This window comes from Drosophila melanogaster, chromosome 3L (genome assembly GCF_000001215.4).
Source record: "Drosophila melanogaster chromosome 3L".
NCBI lineage: Eukaryota > Metazoa > Arthropoda > Insecta > Diptera > Drosophilidae > Drosophila > Drosophila melanogaster.
In genome coordinates, this window is record NT_037436.4 from 20,725,699 (window position 1) to 20,745,653 (window position 19,955).

General features: G+C 40.1%; 2 protein-coding genes and 1 long non-coding RNA gene across 3 annotated transcripts; 1 reads left to right on the forward strand and 2 right to left on the reverse strand.

Annotated features, from left to right (window-relative positions):
- Window positions 1–3,575: 3,575 nt before the first annotated feature.
- Window positions 3,576–3,958, reverse strand: lncRNA:CR43945 (long non-coding RNA:CR43945). The gene has a single exon (NR_073960.1). It is a non-coding gene; the product is annotated as a long non-coding RNA:CR43945 (long non-coding RNA).
- Window positions 3,959–4,892: 934 nt separating this feature from the next.
- CG13252 (uncharacterized protein) lies at window positions 4,893–18,810 on the forward strand. Its single transcript, NM_140991.3, has 3 exons — window positions 4,893–5,172; window positions 11,441–11,772; window positions 16,891–18,810. Exons 2-3 carry the CDS (start codon window positions 11,688–11,690, stop codon window positions 17,958–17,960), a joined length of 1,155 nt encoding a protein of 384 aa, NP_649248.3. The 5' UTR covers window positions 4,893–5,172; window positions 11,441–11,687; the 3' UTR covers window positions 17,961–18,810.
- Gr77a (Gustatory receptor 77a) lies at window positions 11,871–13,732 on the reverse strand (the record flags this gene model as incomplete). Its single annotated transcript, NM_168868.2, has 2 exons — window positions 11,871–12,078; window positions 12,545–13,732. 2 exons carry the CDS (start codon window positions 13,730–13,732, stop codon window positions 11,917–11,919), a joined length of 1,350 nt encoding a protein of 449 aa, NP_730560.1. The 3' UTR covers window positions 11,871–11,916.
- Window positions 18,811–19,955: the final 1,145 nt, after the last annotated feature.

Consider the following 19,955-nt stretch of genomic DNA (forward strand, 5'->3'; position numbering starts at 1 on the left):
GACTTTTCCCCAGCGTGTCTAACATTTATTCTGAAAGATGGCAAGAAGTGCTGGAAAATAAGTGAAAACAAAGCAGACAGAGAAAAGAACGCAGAAGATGGGGCTAAATCTGCTGTTGGCATTGGTTTGGCTTTCTCCGAAAAGGTAATCAAAATAAATGAGCGACGCTTTTTTCGGAGCGCTGATGGAGAGGCGAGAAAAACCGAGGGGAAAATCCGTGCTGGACCGCAGAATATAACTCGTTAGCCGTAAATGATGGCCAAAACGAAGAGCAGCCAAGGGGGCAGTGATGGCCGAAAAAGGGACCGCGATGAAGACGGGCTCCCTCGAAATTATGAATTGTTTGTCTAGTAGGTGTCAGGTGCTTACCTTGTGCATCTAGCCGTAATCACTTGGGTAATCGCTCAAATGCACACACAAAATGATGTTGAAATTTTCCCCAGCGTTTTTTCAACCTGCACCTCTTCTCCATCATCGTCTTCTTACACACTGTCACTGTCAAGTGTCTCTTTTATCCGCCGAGACTTCCCCGCCAAGTTGAAAATGGTGGGTGGCAATAAGGTGGGTGGCTGTGCGCTTCGGCTTGTGACCTTGGTGTCAGCCCACATGGGAAAAGAGTGTGCCACCAAATCATTGATTATAATGGTTTTCTTAATAATTCATTGCATCTGGGTGGTAACGAATTTGATGAGATGGTATTTAATTAATATGAAATTGTAAATGCCTGTACCTTAGGAAAGTTAGTTTAATAATGTACGCTCTTTATAAGATGGAAACATGTATATTAATGAGACTTTTAGTTTGCTTTCAATAAACTAATTTTCAAATTTTTTATTCTTCTTCTACTATACGGAATCCGAAACAACTTTAATAAAAGTTCGCAAATTACGTATGGTTTTATTGCATCTATAAGGAAATCTGCCCTTTTTTAAAAATTGTGCGAATTCTAAATTAAAGAACTTCGTTCCTTTTTCTTGACTGAACTTTTTCGTCCTTTAACCGTTTTTTTACATTAACAATTTTCCTTTCCCATCTTTCTTTGGGTTTTTAACCTTTTTAGGCGCTTCACCCCGCAAAGCGTTTCGTTCAACTTTCCCCTTTTGGCTTTATAACTCACTCAAGTAAAGTTCCTTTCCAACGATTTCGTTGTGCCGCACATCTTTTCCATTTTACATCCCCCTTCATGTCTTTACCCACTTTCACTCAACCAAGTTAAGTAGAACACGTTGATTTGCTGCTTTTAATTTGTGCCCACCTTTACGTAGTCAAATTCATCTTGGCCCACTCGAACATCCATGACTCGAACATCCATTCCAGGCCACACTTTCCCGTCCTTTTTTCTTAACGTTAGCTCCCACTGATGAAAAAACTGGGACTTTAGCTAACAGATTTCTTGACACCTCGAAGTTTCATATAGTTCCGCCCATAAATTATCATTTGGCAGCTACACCCGCTCCATAAAACACCGAAACTGACACGCCTCCGCCTTAAAACATCCTCCTTAGGATCCCAAAATAATAAGTTTTTTGGGCTGGGAAAGGCCAAGTCAATGTCAATGGGGTTGGATTGTAGGGGATGCACAACATTATATGCCTCTCACTACCGCAAGTCGTTGGCTCTTATCAGCGCTTCCTGCGGGCCGATTTAGCAAAAACAGTCGGCTAAATGGATCCCAGTTAACTTGGACTTGGCACTTAGGAAAAATGTTTCTTCAACAAATCTTTTGGATAGGCGGTACAGTTTCCATAGAGCAAAGCATAGGAATCTTGTCTCAGAATAAAGCTCATCGAAAATATATAATTTATAGAAATAAACATTGTATGAAGCAAGCAGTCCATATTAATCTGTAAAATACTTTTATGGCTACAATATATGTTTATACAGGAAATACCAATAGCGAGAGTGGTACTTTATTTTGACTTTGAACTCTTTATTAAGACGAGATAAAAGAATCTAAGGTATTTACCATGAACTCTTGGTTTTATCTCATTAGTCATTTGAAATATCTTTTGTCATAAGCATTAGATGGAATACAACGCGTTGAAACAGAAATCCTGGTAAGATACATTAGTTAGTCCGATCCCTATGTTTAATTTAAATCTAGATTGTTTTAATATTTTCGTGCAGTGTCATTTCGAAAACGCCGAAGTTTGAAACAGGACCAAGTCCTAACTGCGGCTAGAAACTGCGCTTTAGAATGATTCTGAGGCGCTGGCGACAGAAGCCGACACGTTCCTTAGCCCCTTATCATCGTTTATTGTTGGCTCGTGTTTTATTTTTGGGAGTTTCTGGGCTGCAAGGCGCAACAACTTTCGCCCAGCCTTGGCTCGTTATTATCCTATTAGGATGTGACGGCAAAAGTTTTCATCCAGTGGAATACACAACGCCACCAGCAGCAGCAGTACCATGCCAACTGCGTGCTTTCTGCGTGGCCCACATGTCGTATACATAACGCTTTTTATATACTTTTGCCACTGAGCCGGCTCAAAGACATTACAAGCTCGTTAAAGTGAAATCAATGTGGTTGTCTCCGGGTTTTTGCTGCTATTGCCGTGGCTGTTCATTTTGATTCCGTCCGTCCGTCCATCCGTCCGTCCTATTTATTTAGCTATGTATTTTTATTTCATTATACGGATTTTGCCTGCCTTTCTGCTGTTATCTGCTGGCAGTTTATGCGACAACAACACTCTGGCTAACTGACCATGAAAACAGCCACGAGGAGTGGAAATGCGGAAAAGCAGCAGGGACAAACGACAAACTTAAGTAAAATATAGCCGCACTCGCTGCAATGTCAGAGAAAATCTAATGGCGTCGAGATAGAGAAAAGTATCCGATTTCTTCTCAGGCTTCGTTAATGTTCTTTAAGCGAGAGAAAAATGAGAAAATAGTAGAGTCAATGTGAGTTAGTACCTGGAACTGCATGTGCTAAAGGTTAAATCTGTAAATATTAAAGCACATAACATTACAATAAACATATAAAAAAGAGATAAAACTTAATTAAAGAATAATAAATAGTTTTGCTAAATACATAATGCACACATAAGCCAAAACTCATCTACACACATACAATTTTTTTTAGTATTTTAAACTATTGTATGCTCATTCAACGAAAAGAAAATGGCAATAGTCATTTGCTTTTCATAAATATTTCACATATGAAATGTAATGTCCATCTGTTTGTATATATGCAAAAATTGCGAGTTAGAAACTTTTTGTTTAAATATAGAGATGACATTCACTTTATTAGATCAAAAAAGGCAGGTATGATACAGGTATGATCGTTAATTTCAGATCAATTTAAGTTGTGATATGGTGTCATAAAATGAACGACAGGGTAATTAAGTATATATTAAATGTTTTGGGGTCATCATGAAGTGTTTTAACATGTTAATGATAATGACAACATTTAACGCACCTCATACTGATACATTCATCTATATAATTTTTTTTCGACCCCGAAATTAAACTGCAGGTAAAGAACCAATTATCTTTAATCGCATACAAAAGCAAAACAATTTCAGGCGTAAGCTTTCCGACTTGAATAAGCCCGTTAATAATATCCAAATTCCGCATTCCCCCAATTCGAATGACTCCCAGCCAGATCGAATCCATTCATTTATGCCAGATCTGTTAATATGCAAATCCAATAATTTCAGAAGCAGTATTCCCTTGACATTGTTGTAGCTGACTCCAGACACTTGCAGCAGATACCAACCTACGAAAAATTACTCATTCGGCGACGCGCCGCTCACTTAGCAATTAGTCGCCTGAACAATCTGCAAGTACAAGAGGATTATACCGACTGCCGAATAAATGCATGCGAAGATCTCTGCAGTCGCAAGCGGTACACTGAAAAGAACACTTCTTGAAATATTTAACTTTATATCACAATAAATAGTAAATACAATTTCGAGTAGCAAAACAATTTTTAAGTTAAGTTTGATGGCTAAAACAATGTAACGTTAATTGTATATTTTTTGATCCGTTACTCCGTTTTATTATTATTATTATTTTTTTGTTGAGTATAATTTTAAGTAATACTTGTTGTTAATATCAAATAATCGAATATTTTTTTTTATTTTTGTATGTCATACTCATATATTTCTAGTATAGATCTCAGAATCTCATCTCTTCAAGGCTTTATATAAGGTTAAAATAATATTATTAAAACGAGTGAAAGCATATTTTCAAGTGCATGAGTGAGTATATATTTTGCTTGCATATTTTGCATTTTACATTAATCCGCAGCTCTTCTTATTCGATGGGCGTGAGCGGGTGTTGTCGTGATATTCCATTTCGCATTTAGCACTTTACATTTAACATTTTGCATGGCGCACACGCCTTGGCCTGAAAAAGCGGAATGATGGCAACGATCTTTACGCTTTTCGCCAGATTCTTCGGTTTCCCAGATACCAACCCACATCCAACCCACCCCAATTAATATGCGTGTGATCGATCGTCGCTGCAGTTTTTGCGAATTTGCGTATACGGGAATTTGTGCACGTGATGCACTCGCCAAAATTCCATCTGCTCACTTGCTCTGAAAATTTACGACCTGTTGTTTTTGACGTTGATCTATGCTTTTTTCCTCCAATCAAACAGCTTTGAGAGAGAGAGAAAGCTTCTTACGGTGAGCGTAAGAAGGCTTGAAGAGCGAAGACCACAAGAGAAGACTGATAGAAAAGAAGCCGGCTGCCGGCCAAAGATCAACAAAAAAAAGATTTAATGCATGGCAGCGAAGAATGCGGGCCAAAAGAGAGCGAGCTTTTTCTTCCGATCGTGAAATAACGCTCCATTCTCTCTCCCAAAACCGCGAACGCTCCCCCCTTAAGAGAGAGTGCCCAAGCGATAACCACAAGCTATAAAGTTTTTGTGGATCGAGCTTGGAAACTCAGTTGAATTTGAGCAGTGATCGCGGAAGCCTCATAAGCTAAAAAAAAAAAAACACACGAAATTCATGCACCCACAATTAATTTTCGTTTTGTGAAGTGAACAGAAACCGTGCTATAAAAAAGAAAAAAAAAAACACCAGCTAACCAAGCCCAATAAACCGCAGAAAAATACAAAATAAATACAAAACAAGTGTAGTGCGAATAACTAAAAGCAAACCATGTGAGCAAGTAGAATTTATGCTCGAGTGACAAGAAAAAAAACACGAATTTTACGTGGCAGGTGTGTAGAAGCGCATTCCACAGATTGTACATAATCTATATAATACAGGCACTGGTGGAATCTGCGACCAAGTTGATTTTTTCGTTCCCCTCACTCTGCTCGCATTACCTTCTTTATAATTTTTTTCCTACCGCCGCCGACGATTATATAAGCCAGCATAAAAGTAGAAGGGTAATGACGGTAGCGTTGTTGGCCCATACAAACACCCAATATGGCTATACAAACAAACACCGACACGCACATTGGGACACGTTGAGCGTACATAGATAAGATAGCATAGCTAATAATATAACCAGGGGGAAAACTGTACAATAACGTCATTTATAAAATATTTATGGATTTGGCGTACGTTTTTTTCAATTTGTGCTTCGTATTTTCGCTTTTAAGCAACTTCCAGATGCTGCTGCCCTAGGGTATATTTAAACATTATTCGCACGCATTTGCTAAATAATAAACAAATTATAAATAGGTAACTTAATAAAAAGCCCAATAGCGAGAACAGATGAAAACGGAAAACACCAGATGAGTAGAATACACAGGGACAAATAGTCGGCGCGACTGACAGATCGTCAAATGCTGAAAGCTTTTCGTACTACTCTATGCTCGATGAATGTATCTTTGTATCTCGGCATCGTTTATCATGTGTCTCACTCCCACTCGCTGGCTGCCACTCGGCCTGGGTCGCGTTTTTATTTGTATTTAATTTTGTTGTATTTTTTCCGATTTTTTCACTTTTTTGTTTACACTAAGAAATCAAGGTTAAAAGCGCAAAGCGGCGTGCGTAAATGGACAGAAATTAGGCAGAGTTGGTATTGAATTTATCGCAATGATCAAACAATTTGATTTCATTAGCCATATCATGCCATGACCATGCCCATGCCCAGTACCTATACTATACAATTCCCCCTCCCCTGCGACACGCACAGTCCATTAAAGACTTATTTAAGCTTGGCAGCCAACTACTCACAACCAAAAACACCAATAAAAAAAAAAAAGAAGGAAAGAAGCCGGCCAAGCTTTAAAGAGCCGAAAGCGAAAAAGCAACGCCGAATCCGAATGTATGAAAACCAGAGCAAATAAATAAAAGCCGGAGGGGAAGTGCTTACGTGACGGAGTCGAAGCTTCAATGCCCTAGGGAAAATGGTTTAAGATCTGCTCGACAAGAGTTATTACTCCATATTTCAGATTTTCAAGACATGCTTTAGGGTTACCATCCAAAAATGTATCAACCTACAGTGCAAACTTATCTTTTCACAATAAATCAATCGAATAACCAAATTAAGGGGTGTATGAATAATGAGCGGTGTTCGAATTTGGTCAGGTTCCATGGTTTAAGAAGTAATTCAAGAAATCAGAGAGTTACACTTCATTTATTAAACAATCAAGCAGTGATAATGGAACTTATTTATGTTTACAAGAAACGTCAAAAATAACTCTTTAACAATCCTGCGGTTCCCCGAAATAAAAAACCTAAGTAGACAAATAAGCAACGCCGCAAAATAAGAAACTAGAGTAAATAAAGCGATGTCGGAATACGGGAAAAAACTTTTCAGATGTAGCTGAAGTTTAGATACTCTAGAAAAATGGCACCAAGAATTAAAATTTTAATGAATATTAAATTTTGGCGTTATTTTCGATATTTATTAGACGAAAAAGAATCTATGTAAAACTACATCAGTTTCAATCTAGAATCTGGAAGTTTTACGATTCTTCCAAGGCAATGAACTTCAAACCCTTTGAACCCTTTCAACAGACCATCTTTTCATGCTTTAAACCCGGGAAAAGCCCGATAAAAGCCCAATGGCGTTCCGGTCAGGGTTCAAAGCGATTCCCATTAGCAACCCAGCGAAATGCAAATGGAAGTTCGGCAATCGATGGGCATGCCAATTGCCGTGGAAAACTTTACAGACTCCACCTCGAAAGAGTATTCTGGGCAAAAATGCGAACGGCATCGCCATCGAGCAAATTCAGAGGTCAGAGCGAAGCAAAAGCGACCAAAAGCATAACAAAGCCGTTGAGTAACGAGACGAGACGACTACACTGCGATGAAATCCGATATCGTGTAGCGTCGATTGGAAGCCAATTCGATACATCAGAAAAAATTGTATGTTTCTGTCACCGCTGCCAAGTTATATGCAAATTTTGAATAATACTTTGCATACAATTTGTAAACGTTCTGTCGAAAGGAATCCAGTCCATGAACTTCAGAAAATCATATAATTTGTTAATCCCAAAAATAATACTATATATTAGCTACTCGAGATTTGACACAAAGTGGGTGCTAATATATCACTATTACAAGACGATTTTAAATATTTTCGGCTTGCCTCTCGCCCTACAAACGAACCTCCAATGAAGCATTAAATACGTACAAATAAGCATATTAATCCCATAATACGTATTTTTAATTTTATTGCACCGGGAAAAATGGGAATAAAACCCGACCTAACTTTTATGATTCGAGCAAAATTCCTACATGTAATTAAATTCATTTAATATTTTTCGTATGGTCCGTAACGACGTATTTGACTCAAGATGAGACTGTGACGTAAAAACTATAAATTTCCCAACAAATTCCACAACTGAAAGCAGATTTATTTAGCATTTCGCATAATCACTTGACGTCATCGCTATCAACATTTTGATTGACCATTTAAGATCTCACAAGTGCAAGATAATATTTGTAATCATAGATTTTCAGTAGATACAATTTTTATTTGTGCTGTACATTGATTAAGTGTGGTACTGACTTTTGATAGGGGATTTTCACTTAACGAAGCGCATTTTAATTCATAAAGGTATCTGACTTAACTTGTTAGATTTATATATGGTAACTTAATTTGTTCCCAAATAGTTTTCAATAGTTTTCAGGCTTTGAAGCCTGAACTGATTAATATGTTGGCACTTTTTCGCTGTAAAATGCTTTCAATTTTTATCTACGAGATAAGATATAGATAAATAGGTCTGGGTTTTGATAACTTTTCGAACCGTGTATTTTCGCTTTAAGTTTCGCCAGACAACAGTGCCGAGTTGCAGTGCGCTGAAAAGAGGTGAGAAGAGGAGCTTTATGGCAGTAGCGGTGGCTATGGCAACCGAAAGAGCCAAACTGCCGCACTGAGGTTCGCTCTCAGCGCTCCCCCTAAGCCTCCAAAAACCCCTCTTTCGGCCTCATGGTGCCCATTGTAATCGCCCCGCCCTTCCCTCCAGTTCCCTTACCACACAAAACGTACCTTTCAAGTGCGGGCTGCCGATGTGTGTAGCTGCTGCGATGATGTTGCTGCTGCTGCTGTTGTTGTTGCTGCTGCTGTTGCTGCTGGCTCATCAAAAAGCCAAAAGTTGTTGAACGTGAAATTATTGTACGCGAACACGAGCAAATACCAAGGCAGATGTGTGTGTTCGCAAGTATTTATGCACACAGAGCCCGTCGAGTTTTGCATGTGTTGCCTTGCCGCTCCAAGATAAACAGCTGAAAAGAAAAAGCTATAGCTAGCTAGAGCCGAAGCTAAAGCCAAAGCTAAAGCCGAACTGGAAGCATCGCATAGATGCATCAGATTTCGCATTCAAGTGAAATTTATGGCAATAATAAAGCTTAACTCGCGTTCGAGGTAAAAAGATGATGAACTATGCAGAACCGAGTACAAAGGAAACTGGATGTTGCCATTCGTCAGCGTTTCATACTTCATTTGCCGTTGCCAACTCACAATCAACCATTCAGCCAACCAGCCAACAACCTCCCCCACTTTTCAAACCCCTTGACTTTATGCGGGAAAAAGTTACTTAGCCGCTATCACAGTTTAGTCATCTACACAAATATGCGATTACCGCACAAAGCGCAAGATACAGATACATAGAGTCAAATACCGCTATATAAGCTATACAAGATATGCAGAAGCTCAAAAGAATGCCCGAAGGTGATCGTACAGTTAAGCGAGTCTATATATGTAAGCACTTCTCTCTAAAGTAAATATTACTTGGGTTCCAAACATTCTGAGCGCGATTTGTATATTCAATCTTTCACAAAAGTAGACAATTTTTGCTTCAAAAAATTATGGACTAGCACATACCAGTTAGATCGATTTATGTGGAAAGTTCTGATGATTATCACATCCGTGAAGTAACTATATCAACTTATCTGTGGTACACAAGTAATGCACTTGGAATGCATTCCACAAATTTCAGGAGAAAATCAAAATATCATATTTGTTGGTATTGATGCAGGGAAAGTTCTACCCAAAATGAATGTCTTGGAGGTGAGAGTGTAGAAAAGAAAACAAGTGACAACAGGAAACTGAGATTAAAAGATCCGACAAAATGCGACCCATATAAGATAAGATCTGTTTGGTAAAGCCAACGAGACGATAATTAAAATTCCTCCAGATATAAACAATATCTGAGAGCTGATTGTTGTCGGGCCAACTTCTCGGAATATCCCATTCAGTTCGCCGCCAGTTTGCCATTTAAATCCAATTTTCGGACTACTTGTTCGCTCGATTTTCCTTATATATATATATATCATTTTTCGTGAGTTCATTAATCTGGAATTGTTTATGGCTCCGCTTAGCCAAATAGATGATGTTTGGAGCGTCAGCACACTTCGCAGGTTACTGAACCTGCAATACGCGTACTCTCGTTCATATGAAGCTCGTCCAAAGCAAACAAATTCCTAGAAATTTCAATGGTCTCCAGCACTCTGTTTTCACATCTACAATATCGCAGTTGGATGTGTAATCAGCGTGGACTTGTAGACGAACTTACTTGGTAGATATTCACATATATATGGATATATATATGTACATACGCGCAACAGGAAACTGACATCTCGGTTTTATCGGCCAAGTGAAAAACAACACTGAATTTAATGCGTTTTCCTCGAATTTTGTCTACCTGAGAGAGTAATGTGTGTGAGTAATGCAAATTGTGCAACTGATAAGATAAAGCCGAAAGGCTCTCATTTGCACATTTGCTCTGAGGACAAGCTGCTATTTCCAGTCATCGGAAATTCGATGAAAGGAAGTTCAGTTTCCCCAGAAATTAAACGGAGCTTCTGTGAACGGGCACACAGCTCGTATCTTATAGATCTTCGGCCTCGTTTAAAGGAGACTGTATGGATACGTTTAGAATTTGATTGAATGGATATGAAAAGCAAATCATCGTCCGGCATTCAATGCCAATAAAGCACTGGGAGAAAAGAGGACGATGTTGAACAGTATGCATTCCGGAGGTATTTCATTTTTAAGAGTTTATAAAGTATTTTCTGCTTACCATAGCAACTTATATATTTCCAGTATGGTTCTAATACACCCAACTGTAAAATTTGTCGGTTTAATCATATTGGTTTTTTCCACAACTAGCTAGTACATTTTTTAAATTCCTAACTCTACGAGCATTATTTAAGTCCTTCTGTAAGTGTAATGTGTAAATGTGTAATAAATGTGTTATTATTTTGCTCAGTGAGCACATGCAAAATTTGTTCGATTTGGACACGTAGGCGGACCTGGACAGGTCTTTTATGGACAAGCCAGCAGTGACTGGCCCCCATTTCCCATTTCCCCCCTCCCGACGATGTGGGACTGTATGCCTTTATCAGTACCTTTTCAGTGGCGGGCCCATTCAGCAAAGCCAGAAAACATGCACAAACATTTTCAGTTGCCGGGGAAATGGTGACCCCGACCCTCGCTGATACCCCGCACATACCCATACGTCCCAAAAATGAGAGACTGGCACTTGGTCATTAAAACTACTCGCAGAGCCAAAAAAAAAATAGGCTGCTATTTTTAGCAGTGACGAACCGGCAAAACAAAGCAAACCAAACCAAAACCAATCCGAAACCCCGAAAGAATGAGAGGGCATTTGGCTGTAGACTCTAGAGGCACCTTCTTATTAACTCTTCGAGTGTTTACTGCCTTTCTGGCCTGCTTTCGAATGCAATTAAATTAGAACTCGCATTTCATCAGCTGTTAAAAATAACAAATAAAATCGGTAGACCATTTGTAGCGGAGGTAATGAATTTATAAAATGGGAACACCCTTTATAATGGCATTCCGAATGCTTAGTCTCTGGCTTAATACTTACCATTCTTTTGAGGTGACAACTAAAGGGAGTATTTCAAATTCGATTAAGCAGACCACTTTAAATGGTCATTAGTAATTATCAAAGTCTGTAATATTGGTAAGAAAAGTAATAATACGCATCAATCTTAACTTAAGACAAATACTTAACAACAAATATTTCTGAATACTACAGTGTAGTCTTATTATTCTCTTTTCAGTCGGTTTGCCGAGAAGATGCCAATTGATTTTGATTTTCGCAAATTATAACGAGACATTTATATGATTTGATAGCTGGCCAGAAATTCGCAAACAATTCCCGGCGACCAGGCAAGGTCATATCGATTGTCATCAGCTGCTGTCGCTGCCCCACCACCCACCGCCCATCACTCGCCACCAACGGCCCACCGCCCACCGCCCACCGACTGACACCACCCAACAACCCACTGAAGAGCAAACAGAGCAAATATGCCATACTCGCATACGCCAAGGAGGTGCTTGCACCAGATGCTAATAATATATGTGCTAATATTTGTTTCCAGTGCAACGACACGTAAGTAAAGTCACCCCTTTCATGGGATTCTGTATGCTATCACTACATACATATGTACATATATATACATATATTTACCCAACCTTAACAAGGGAACAAATTAATTTATATTTATTTATGGCCACTGTCTGGGGAGTTTGTCAGCTATTTGTTTAGGACTTTATCAAACTGTATCAGTATCATAAGGTATTCTAGTATTGCACCCACGATGCAAAAGAGTATCGCATTGTTCAGCTTAAACAGTCCACAGGCGCTGACGGCAAATACATGCTCCACATTCTTCAGATACAGGCCGTAGAAGTGCATCTGGGGAATAAGATACATTATTTAAAGCCTGGCTAATGATAAAAATATGACTTGCACACAAGCTGTTTATCATATGCTAACAAAAAAACCGATAAGCTATAATTTCTACTTTTCCACCGACAATGAGTGGTGAAAAAATTATAGAAATCCAGCTTATTGTATTCATAAACTTGAATGAGTAATACGTAACGACGTCGGTATTTCCCTTTGATGATTACTGTTTGTTTCGATCACAGTCGGAGTTATTTAGGTATTCCAATCACTTTCGATAACTATTTTATGAAGTGCGATTTACAATCAACACCTGCTGAATATAAATGGCACTTATTAAATAAAACCAAATTGTTCTATACATTGATCTATTAGCATATAATAATGACAACTTGCTGCTACAAAAAGTAGATATTTTTCACAGAGCACCATTTAGAGTGAAGTAACTTAAAAAATAATACACATTTGAACTTACAGTGTGCCTGAGTTGCTTAACAGTGATCCTGGATGGAAAGGCCAATCCTCCGCCTTTGATGATTTCCCTGGTACAGTTGAATCTTCTTTCTGAGTAGTAGGTGGGTAAAATGACCAGCAAAAGGTTGGTGAAGAGCCCCACCAAAAAGGCGATGGCGAAGTAGTTCAACGGAAACGATCTTCCATATTTTCGCAAAATAAACTTGCTGTACTTCATGAAGTATGTGAAGAACAGGTGAATCGTGCACTCCAAGGGCACAAATCCCAAAAAGCAGACGGCCTGAACTGCGCACAACGAGCATATGGACCGATGGAGCTTCAACAATTGATGATGTACATGAAGTAATCTCCACAATTCGAGGGCCAACCACTTTTGTTGGCCTTTGTACAGCTCCTGGCGGTTGGGCCAAAATCCGGCCTTCTGGGAACTTTCAAAAATATGCTCGGCATCCGCCAGAATTTTGGCCAGCAGCAGATTGGAGTGACGAACGAGGTGACCCAGAAATAGTATGGCCATTGTGTACATCCCCAGGGAAAGCTGCAGGATGGCCTGGCATACGGATACGAAAACCAAAGAGCAGGCGTACATGAAGTTCCTTCGCACTTCCGGATCATCCTTGAGTATCTGAATGGGCTGAGCCATGGAGAGCAGATAGGAACTGAGTAGCACCACCACTTCTAGCAGGTGTCCCTTAGTGGCCAGACAATCCATGGAATCCTTCAGCTTCCGAGTGTGCATGAGTCTTCTTAACCGCCTTCGACACTTCAGCAATCGATTGAGACACCCAATAATCTCCGCCTGCTTGAAGCAGTGTATCCACAGAGTCATAAAAGCACAGACCAGCAGCAGGACATATCGATTAAAGCCAATCATTAGCAGAATTCGGTTTTGGCGCAGAAAGGCCATCCTTTGGAAAATGCACCAGAAGGCGAAGGGCGAGAAACAGCCCACAAAGATCAGCATCACGCAGCCGTGGATGCGAAGATAGAGGCTCTGTCTGACCCTCTTAATGCCTCGAGGACTCCAATTGGCGGTGGCCATTAGGCCAAACACCCTGGTCAGACTGTACAGTATACCCAGGGCCGACATACCCGGGAGTTGAAGCCAACGCGGCATCGCTGTGATTCGAATGTATCCGAGCTGAGGCGAAACTGCTAGTGCTAGTGGGTCGCCCAAAGGCAATGGCATAATCGAATCACAGCCAGAGGCAGCACTCAAGGCAATGCACTCGGAAAAAATGTGTGCAATTTTAGGGGTAGTTTAAATAATTAAAAAAATATATATAATTTTATTTTTGGAAATTGAAGCTTGGATTAAAGCTTTTCGCACTAAATAGCACAAAAAGCACCTGAGAAATAAAGAAGTAACTATATAACTAATACTACTTACATATAGTAAGAACAGGAAAAATGTTAAATGGCTAAAGTGTTTACTTGCTTTAAGCTAAGCTCTTACATTACATCTGCAAATGTGTTCCAGTTGTTTCTTTCAAATTCTCACAAAATTGTGAAGTCGTATGGTAAGGGCCAACTTCCATTTATGAACGATTTGTTTCCGAGTGTGGTTACGCCAGCTATTAGCCTGATTGAATTTCGTTTAGCCAAGGCGTTCACTCAGCCAGATAATCTGTCCAGATAACACACTCAGTGAGCAGCCCAATAGTGCCACAACAAAAGGGTTTCGCCGATACATGGATGCATGGACGGATGGCTGGATGGCTGATTGGCCAACAAGACAGGGGAAAATCACATTGGAATACTCGGATGGAAATTAGGCAAAAACTGAGAGTTTATGGTCTGTCCCTCACTTTCCACCGTTGTATGGATACAGAATGTATCTCACAAAAGCCAGCCTTCGGAATCAGTCAATTTTCAAGTGGCTTCATGTGCTTGCACCTTCCACCTGCCGGTTCGCACCTGTAAATGGGGTTAAACTGGATTTGCAATCAGTGCCGAACGCAGATAAAGCTAACAATTTAAATTCCTGAAACAGTTGGCCCAGTCTCTCTCTCTCTCTCTCTTTCGCTCGCTGTCGACTGAAGATCTCGTATCTTCGCATTTGTATCTGTATCTGCAGGCCACAAAGTCAGGACGTTGTCGCTGGATTATTAAAAAAGTTTTTCGCTTTTAAAGAGTTTTTCCCCCTCTTGACTGTTTTTTCCCCATTTTTTTTTTTTTTTTTTTTTTTTTGCATTCATGCTACATAAAATGCAAAACACTCGAGTGTCTATATGTGAGAAAGTGTGAGTGTGCGAGTGTGTTTTTGTACTTCCATCCTTTATGAAAACTTTCCACGGCTGTTTATAAGTTTCTCACCGAAGAGCCAAAGTGGCAGCAGTAGTAAGGGGGGGCGTTGAGGGAAATATATAGAAAAATAGCCAACCATGTATGCATGTATGTATGTACAAGTCTGTGTGCGCTTTTGTCCTCCTGCTCGGATCTTGTACATGGCTGTAACCCTGGTTCCAGATTCTATAGCTTCTGGTTTTGGCTCCGTCGCCTGCTCCGACTTTATCTGAATAGGCAGCCAAGTGTGCGGTTTGGTTTTATCTGGGTTAGGTGGCCGGCTAGTCTGACAGTTTGCTCCGCAGCTCGCTGTAAATTGCTGTGCAATGTCCTCGTCTGACGGCTAATTCATTCACATTTTTTTGAGTTCTCTACAACAGCGCTAGAGGTATACCAGCAATTCGAAACATAAGTATATATATACATATACAGAAGTAGTATCACTTTTTCTATACGACTAGTTTCGATTAGTAACATAAGCTTATTGTTTAATTAGGAAACAACAGATTTGAAGTTGTTCTAGTTAGGCGACATAAAATCCTTTTTGCTTCTGGAAAATTGTACACAGCTTTAAGTACTTTGTTGAAAAAAGAATGAAGTGGGTTATATAAGTTAAATATGATAAACTTGATCATTGGGACCATAATAAATACGGAAGCAATTAAGAGCACATGCAAAAAAGAGCATAAGATATCCTCCTAATCCCGAGTATTTGCACATTTTTGCAACGACATCAAGTTGAGTAGCATTTAAATTATTTCTATTTTTTGGACATGCCTCGTTTAAATCTAACCTCCCGCCGCCAAATTTCAAAGTCGAACTGCGGATACGAGGGCGGCTGACAACTGTCCCAGCTGTCCCACTGATAACACGACAGCGTCAGCGAACAAATGCGAAAAACAACGAACAAGTAAACTTTAATTAAATAAAGTGTAAGAAGTTTGTTGAGCTCCTTCAAAGCAGGCGCCGTCGACCCACCAAAAATCCAGCGACCCACCAAACAATCCCCAGCCCAAAAAGCATTCTGCTCCCCCGACATCAAAGTGCAGGTCCCAAAGAAAACCCGAAAAAGTTTAGTTTTTAATATTCGACAGGCTGCGAAGGTTCTTGTGCTTAAAATCAAGTAGATTTTTCCAGCCAGATATTTACTTTTGTCCCGACCAGATCCTGATTGTTTACCCGAAAAAGGGAAAAGCCGAGGACCAAAAAGTCAAAGGGCACGGAACAGAGAGAGAAAGATGGAAAATTCCCATTATATGGCCGAGTGAAAATGACAAATTAACTTGAACAATGAGAGTGAACACATTTCGCAGAAGGGAGAAATCTCCAAAGCAAGGAACAAAATAAAATAAAACGGAGATTTAGTCTCAGGTATAGAATATAAAATTAATGGAACTCAAACAGGCAGGGCTCAACAATCAATGGCAAGTGGAAAAACTTTAATTGGTATAAGTTTACTACATTACTTCGCCACTCGGTAGTTCGGGGCCAATGAATCACCTAGATAAGCAATGGACATTCGATCCGATAAGTTGACCTTAATGCATTACGCTGTTCATTTTCATTTTTTCCGTTGGCCCTTTAAAAAAGAGGGTGTATAATTAAAACACAGAAGTGGGTGGTGAAGCATTCTGCTAGGTGAGAGGATAATAAGTTGGTTGTAGTACTCAGTTGCAAAGACTTTTAGCTATTGTTTCAAAAAAGAAGAATAATATATGAGGATGGGGTTTCTTTGGGTTTCTTCTTTAAACTAAACTAAATAAATTAAATATAATTCCTTTAAAGTTTAACTACTTACAAGAGGTACACCTTTACGCATGGCATACCTTTTTGTACTTTTGAAATCAGCTTACGAACCGAGCATTTTGTTATTTTCTAGTTGGTAAATTTAAGCACCGCACTCTGCTATAAATAAGACAGCACCTCTTGAGGTGACCTCCATTGCCCACCCACGCATTGCGCCCACTTCTACTTAAGTATACCTAAGCTGCAACTGAGACCTTCATGTTTTATTGACCACCACTAACGGCTGCACTTTCTCCACCCATAATTTCGTTACAGTTGACCAGGAGCCCTTGCCGGATTTGTGTCAGTCGGTTAAATGCCCTCCGGATGCCGAAATGCAATGCCCGGCGGACAGTTCCATACGCCATAACCTACTTGCGGTGGACCTGATTAAATCGAATGCGGTGGAGTTGCCCAACGCGAGTGAGATGGCGTCAGCCGCCGACGGGGTATCCTACAATAGAGGTCTGATCTCCGATGAGGATTACGTCCAGTGCTGCTTGAACCGGAAGTGCGTATGCAAGACCTGTTACATTCCGGACTGTCCCTCGGATGCGGACGAGGACGTGGTGGTGGTTGAACTGGTGCCGGAGAATAATCAAACGCCCGGAGAATGTTGCGGCACCTACGAGTGCCAGGCGGAGCCAAATTGCACCGTGGTGCGGGACACTGACTTCCACTGGCTGAAGCAATGCAGGCGATGCAAGTGCGAGTCCGGACTGAAGATATGCCACAAGACTTGCGATGAGAGGGCCGAAGGTGTGTGCCAGTCGAAGATTTCGGGCATGTTCTACAAGGATGGGGAGAACTGGACAGAGAACTGCAAGACGTGCGAATGCGAAAAGGGGGAGCCGAAGTGCACGATGTCCTTCTGCGGCAACCTCAACTGTCCCAGTGAACAGCAGGTGATGCTCAAGGACACCTGTTGTCCGGTTTGCTGGCCCAAGTGTGCGCCGATGCCGCACGAGAAGCAGGACGATGGGTCCTACGAGGATTATGTCGATGAGTCCGAGACGCCGGAGGAGGATTCCTTGCCGCCACTGTTGCCTGATCCACTTACCACGCAGCAAAGTGCCGAGCTAGTAGCCACTAGCACCACCACAAGCAGCAATGGCACGACCTCAACCACAGTGGTGCCACTCGCCGCCACCGTAAATTGCAACAACGCCTTTGACCAACCGAAAGTCGTAGAGGTGGTAAACCAGACCAACTATTATTTCTACTGGCTTGTGCCCTATTCGGTTATAGCTTCAATTGCGATTGTGGTAATGAGCTTCTATATTTACCAGCAGCGTGCCAAGAAACGTTCCTACGATCCGGTCTCTATTCTAGACCACAGCATCTAAGCAAGAGACCTTTCGAAATACTAAAAATACTACTAAAATTGAAACTAATTTAGTCCTAAGTATTCCCGTCTTTTCCAATTGTACGTTGCTAGCTTTTTGAGTGTGACCAGATGAGCTGGGAACGTAACTGTGCTTTAGTTTCAGGCCTCTGGCCACTCTAAATTAATCAGTTTAACCGCATAGATAGGAATACCAAATACCCAAGCCTTTCTAATGCCTTTGCCTTTATTTGTTTGGTATTGATCTCATTTAAACTTTTCACTCTTCACTTGCAACGAAAACAAAAATTAATCGAATGAAAACTACACGAAAATATAAGCAACGAACTTAAGCAGCAACTAAATCAAAGTATTCTTATGAAATTACGCAAAAATATTTAATTACAAACGAAACAAGAGTTACTATTTCTAAACACACGCAAATGATGTATGTACATACTGTATGCCTTCCTCTTTCCATCGGAAGTCGACTTTTTAAACTTAAAGTTTGATTTAAGAGAAATATAATACCAAATCATACTTAGCAGCGAGTAAGCAAAACTCGAAACTAATCGAGACACGTCTTAGATTTTAGTGTTAGCTTCTAATTTAGGAAGTATGTGATATATATGCTAATTAGCCTATGTAATTTGTCAACCAAGGCGTGCAGCTGTTTAAAAACATGGAAAACAGTATTTGCAACACAAGACCCGAAAGCCCCTAAACGAAATGTAACGCATCGCAATCGCTAAAGGAGGTTCTACTTTAGCTAACGTCATAACGTTGCCACTTAAATGTATACTATAAAATCAATATTTAAATTTATGTTTAAAAATAAACCAAAATTGGTATGCAAAGCGATGAAACCAATTAAATTAAATGTTGTTAATTATAAAAGGGATCGTAATTTATGTGTTCATTACATGGCTGGTGTGCTGAGAAGCGCGTAATGGAGACTAGACATTATACTTCATACTATATTTTACCCGCATTACCAAATTATTAATTGATAAAGGGTCGACAATTTTCTGCTGAATATAGGGAACAGCTCTCAAAATCTTTCCAGCTGTCATAAAGTAAAAGCCAATCATTTCAACATATAGCCCGCAAAAGTACTTTATTTGTGTACGGTATACAACAACTTGCCGCAAAAGTTTTGTACTCATTTTAAATTCGACCTTCAGAGCCGAACGAAGACAGAGTGGCAAAAGGTCGCTCCTTGGCAAATTGTACGCTAAGCATAATGTCAGGCCATGATATGATTTATAATATGTAATAAGTTCCAGGGCAACTTGAAGTGGGTAACATAAAATACGTAAAGGTGGAGTTGCGGGACTGGGACCCTTGGAAAAAATTCGAATATGCATGGGAATTGGGTCTTTGGCGGCGCCTTGTTGAGCCTTCCCGTTTTGCCTTTGTTACGTGGGCGAACCACTTCACGCAAATGGGAGCCCCACAATGTCATACATTTTGTTTAGATTTTTATCAAATACTAAAACACCATGAACAAGGTACATACCCAAACGTACACTCGAAGAAACAGTTCTTATAAAATAAAAATATAAATATGTCTCTTTGCTCCATAAATTATTTTATAAAGACGCAATTTGTATACACTTTGGCAAGTGATTTTGAAGGTCATCAGCTTTGGGTATATATTTCACAAAATCGGTTATCCTAGATCAAACAGAAAGTAATACAGACATATATGGGCTTAATAGGAATTAAGTTAACAGTGAAGCATGTATTTGTTTGGGCATTTATTGGAGTAAGTATGTAGTTGAGTGGGTGGCATAGTGATTTACGGAGGCATACACCTAATAAAAATGCCACTCGAAGAGGGATAGTGGCGTATTGCATATTGGTTCGATTCATCTAAAAGCAAAGCTAAATAATAACGCCCCACTTGAGCCGCCGTGGAAACACGTGTAAAACCCAAACAACTGCAGCCATCAAACGTTTTGTTGCAGGATAACGCAGCGGGCAAAGGACAACCGGAGGAGTAGCGGGAGGAGGA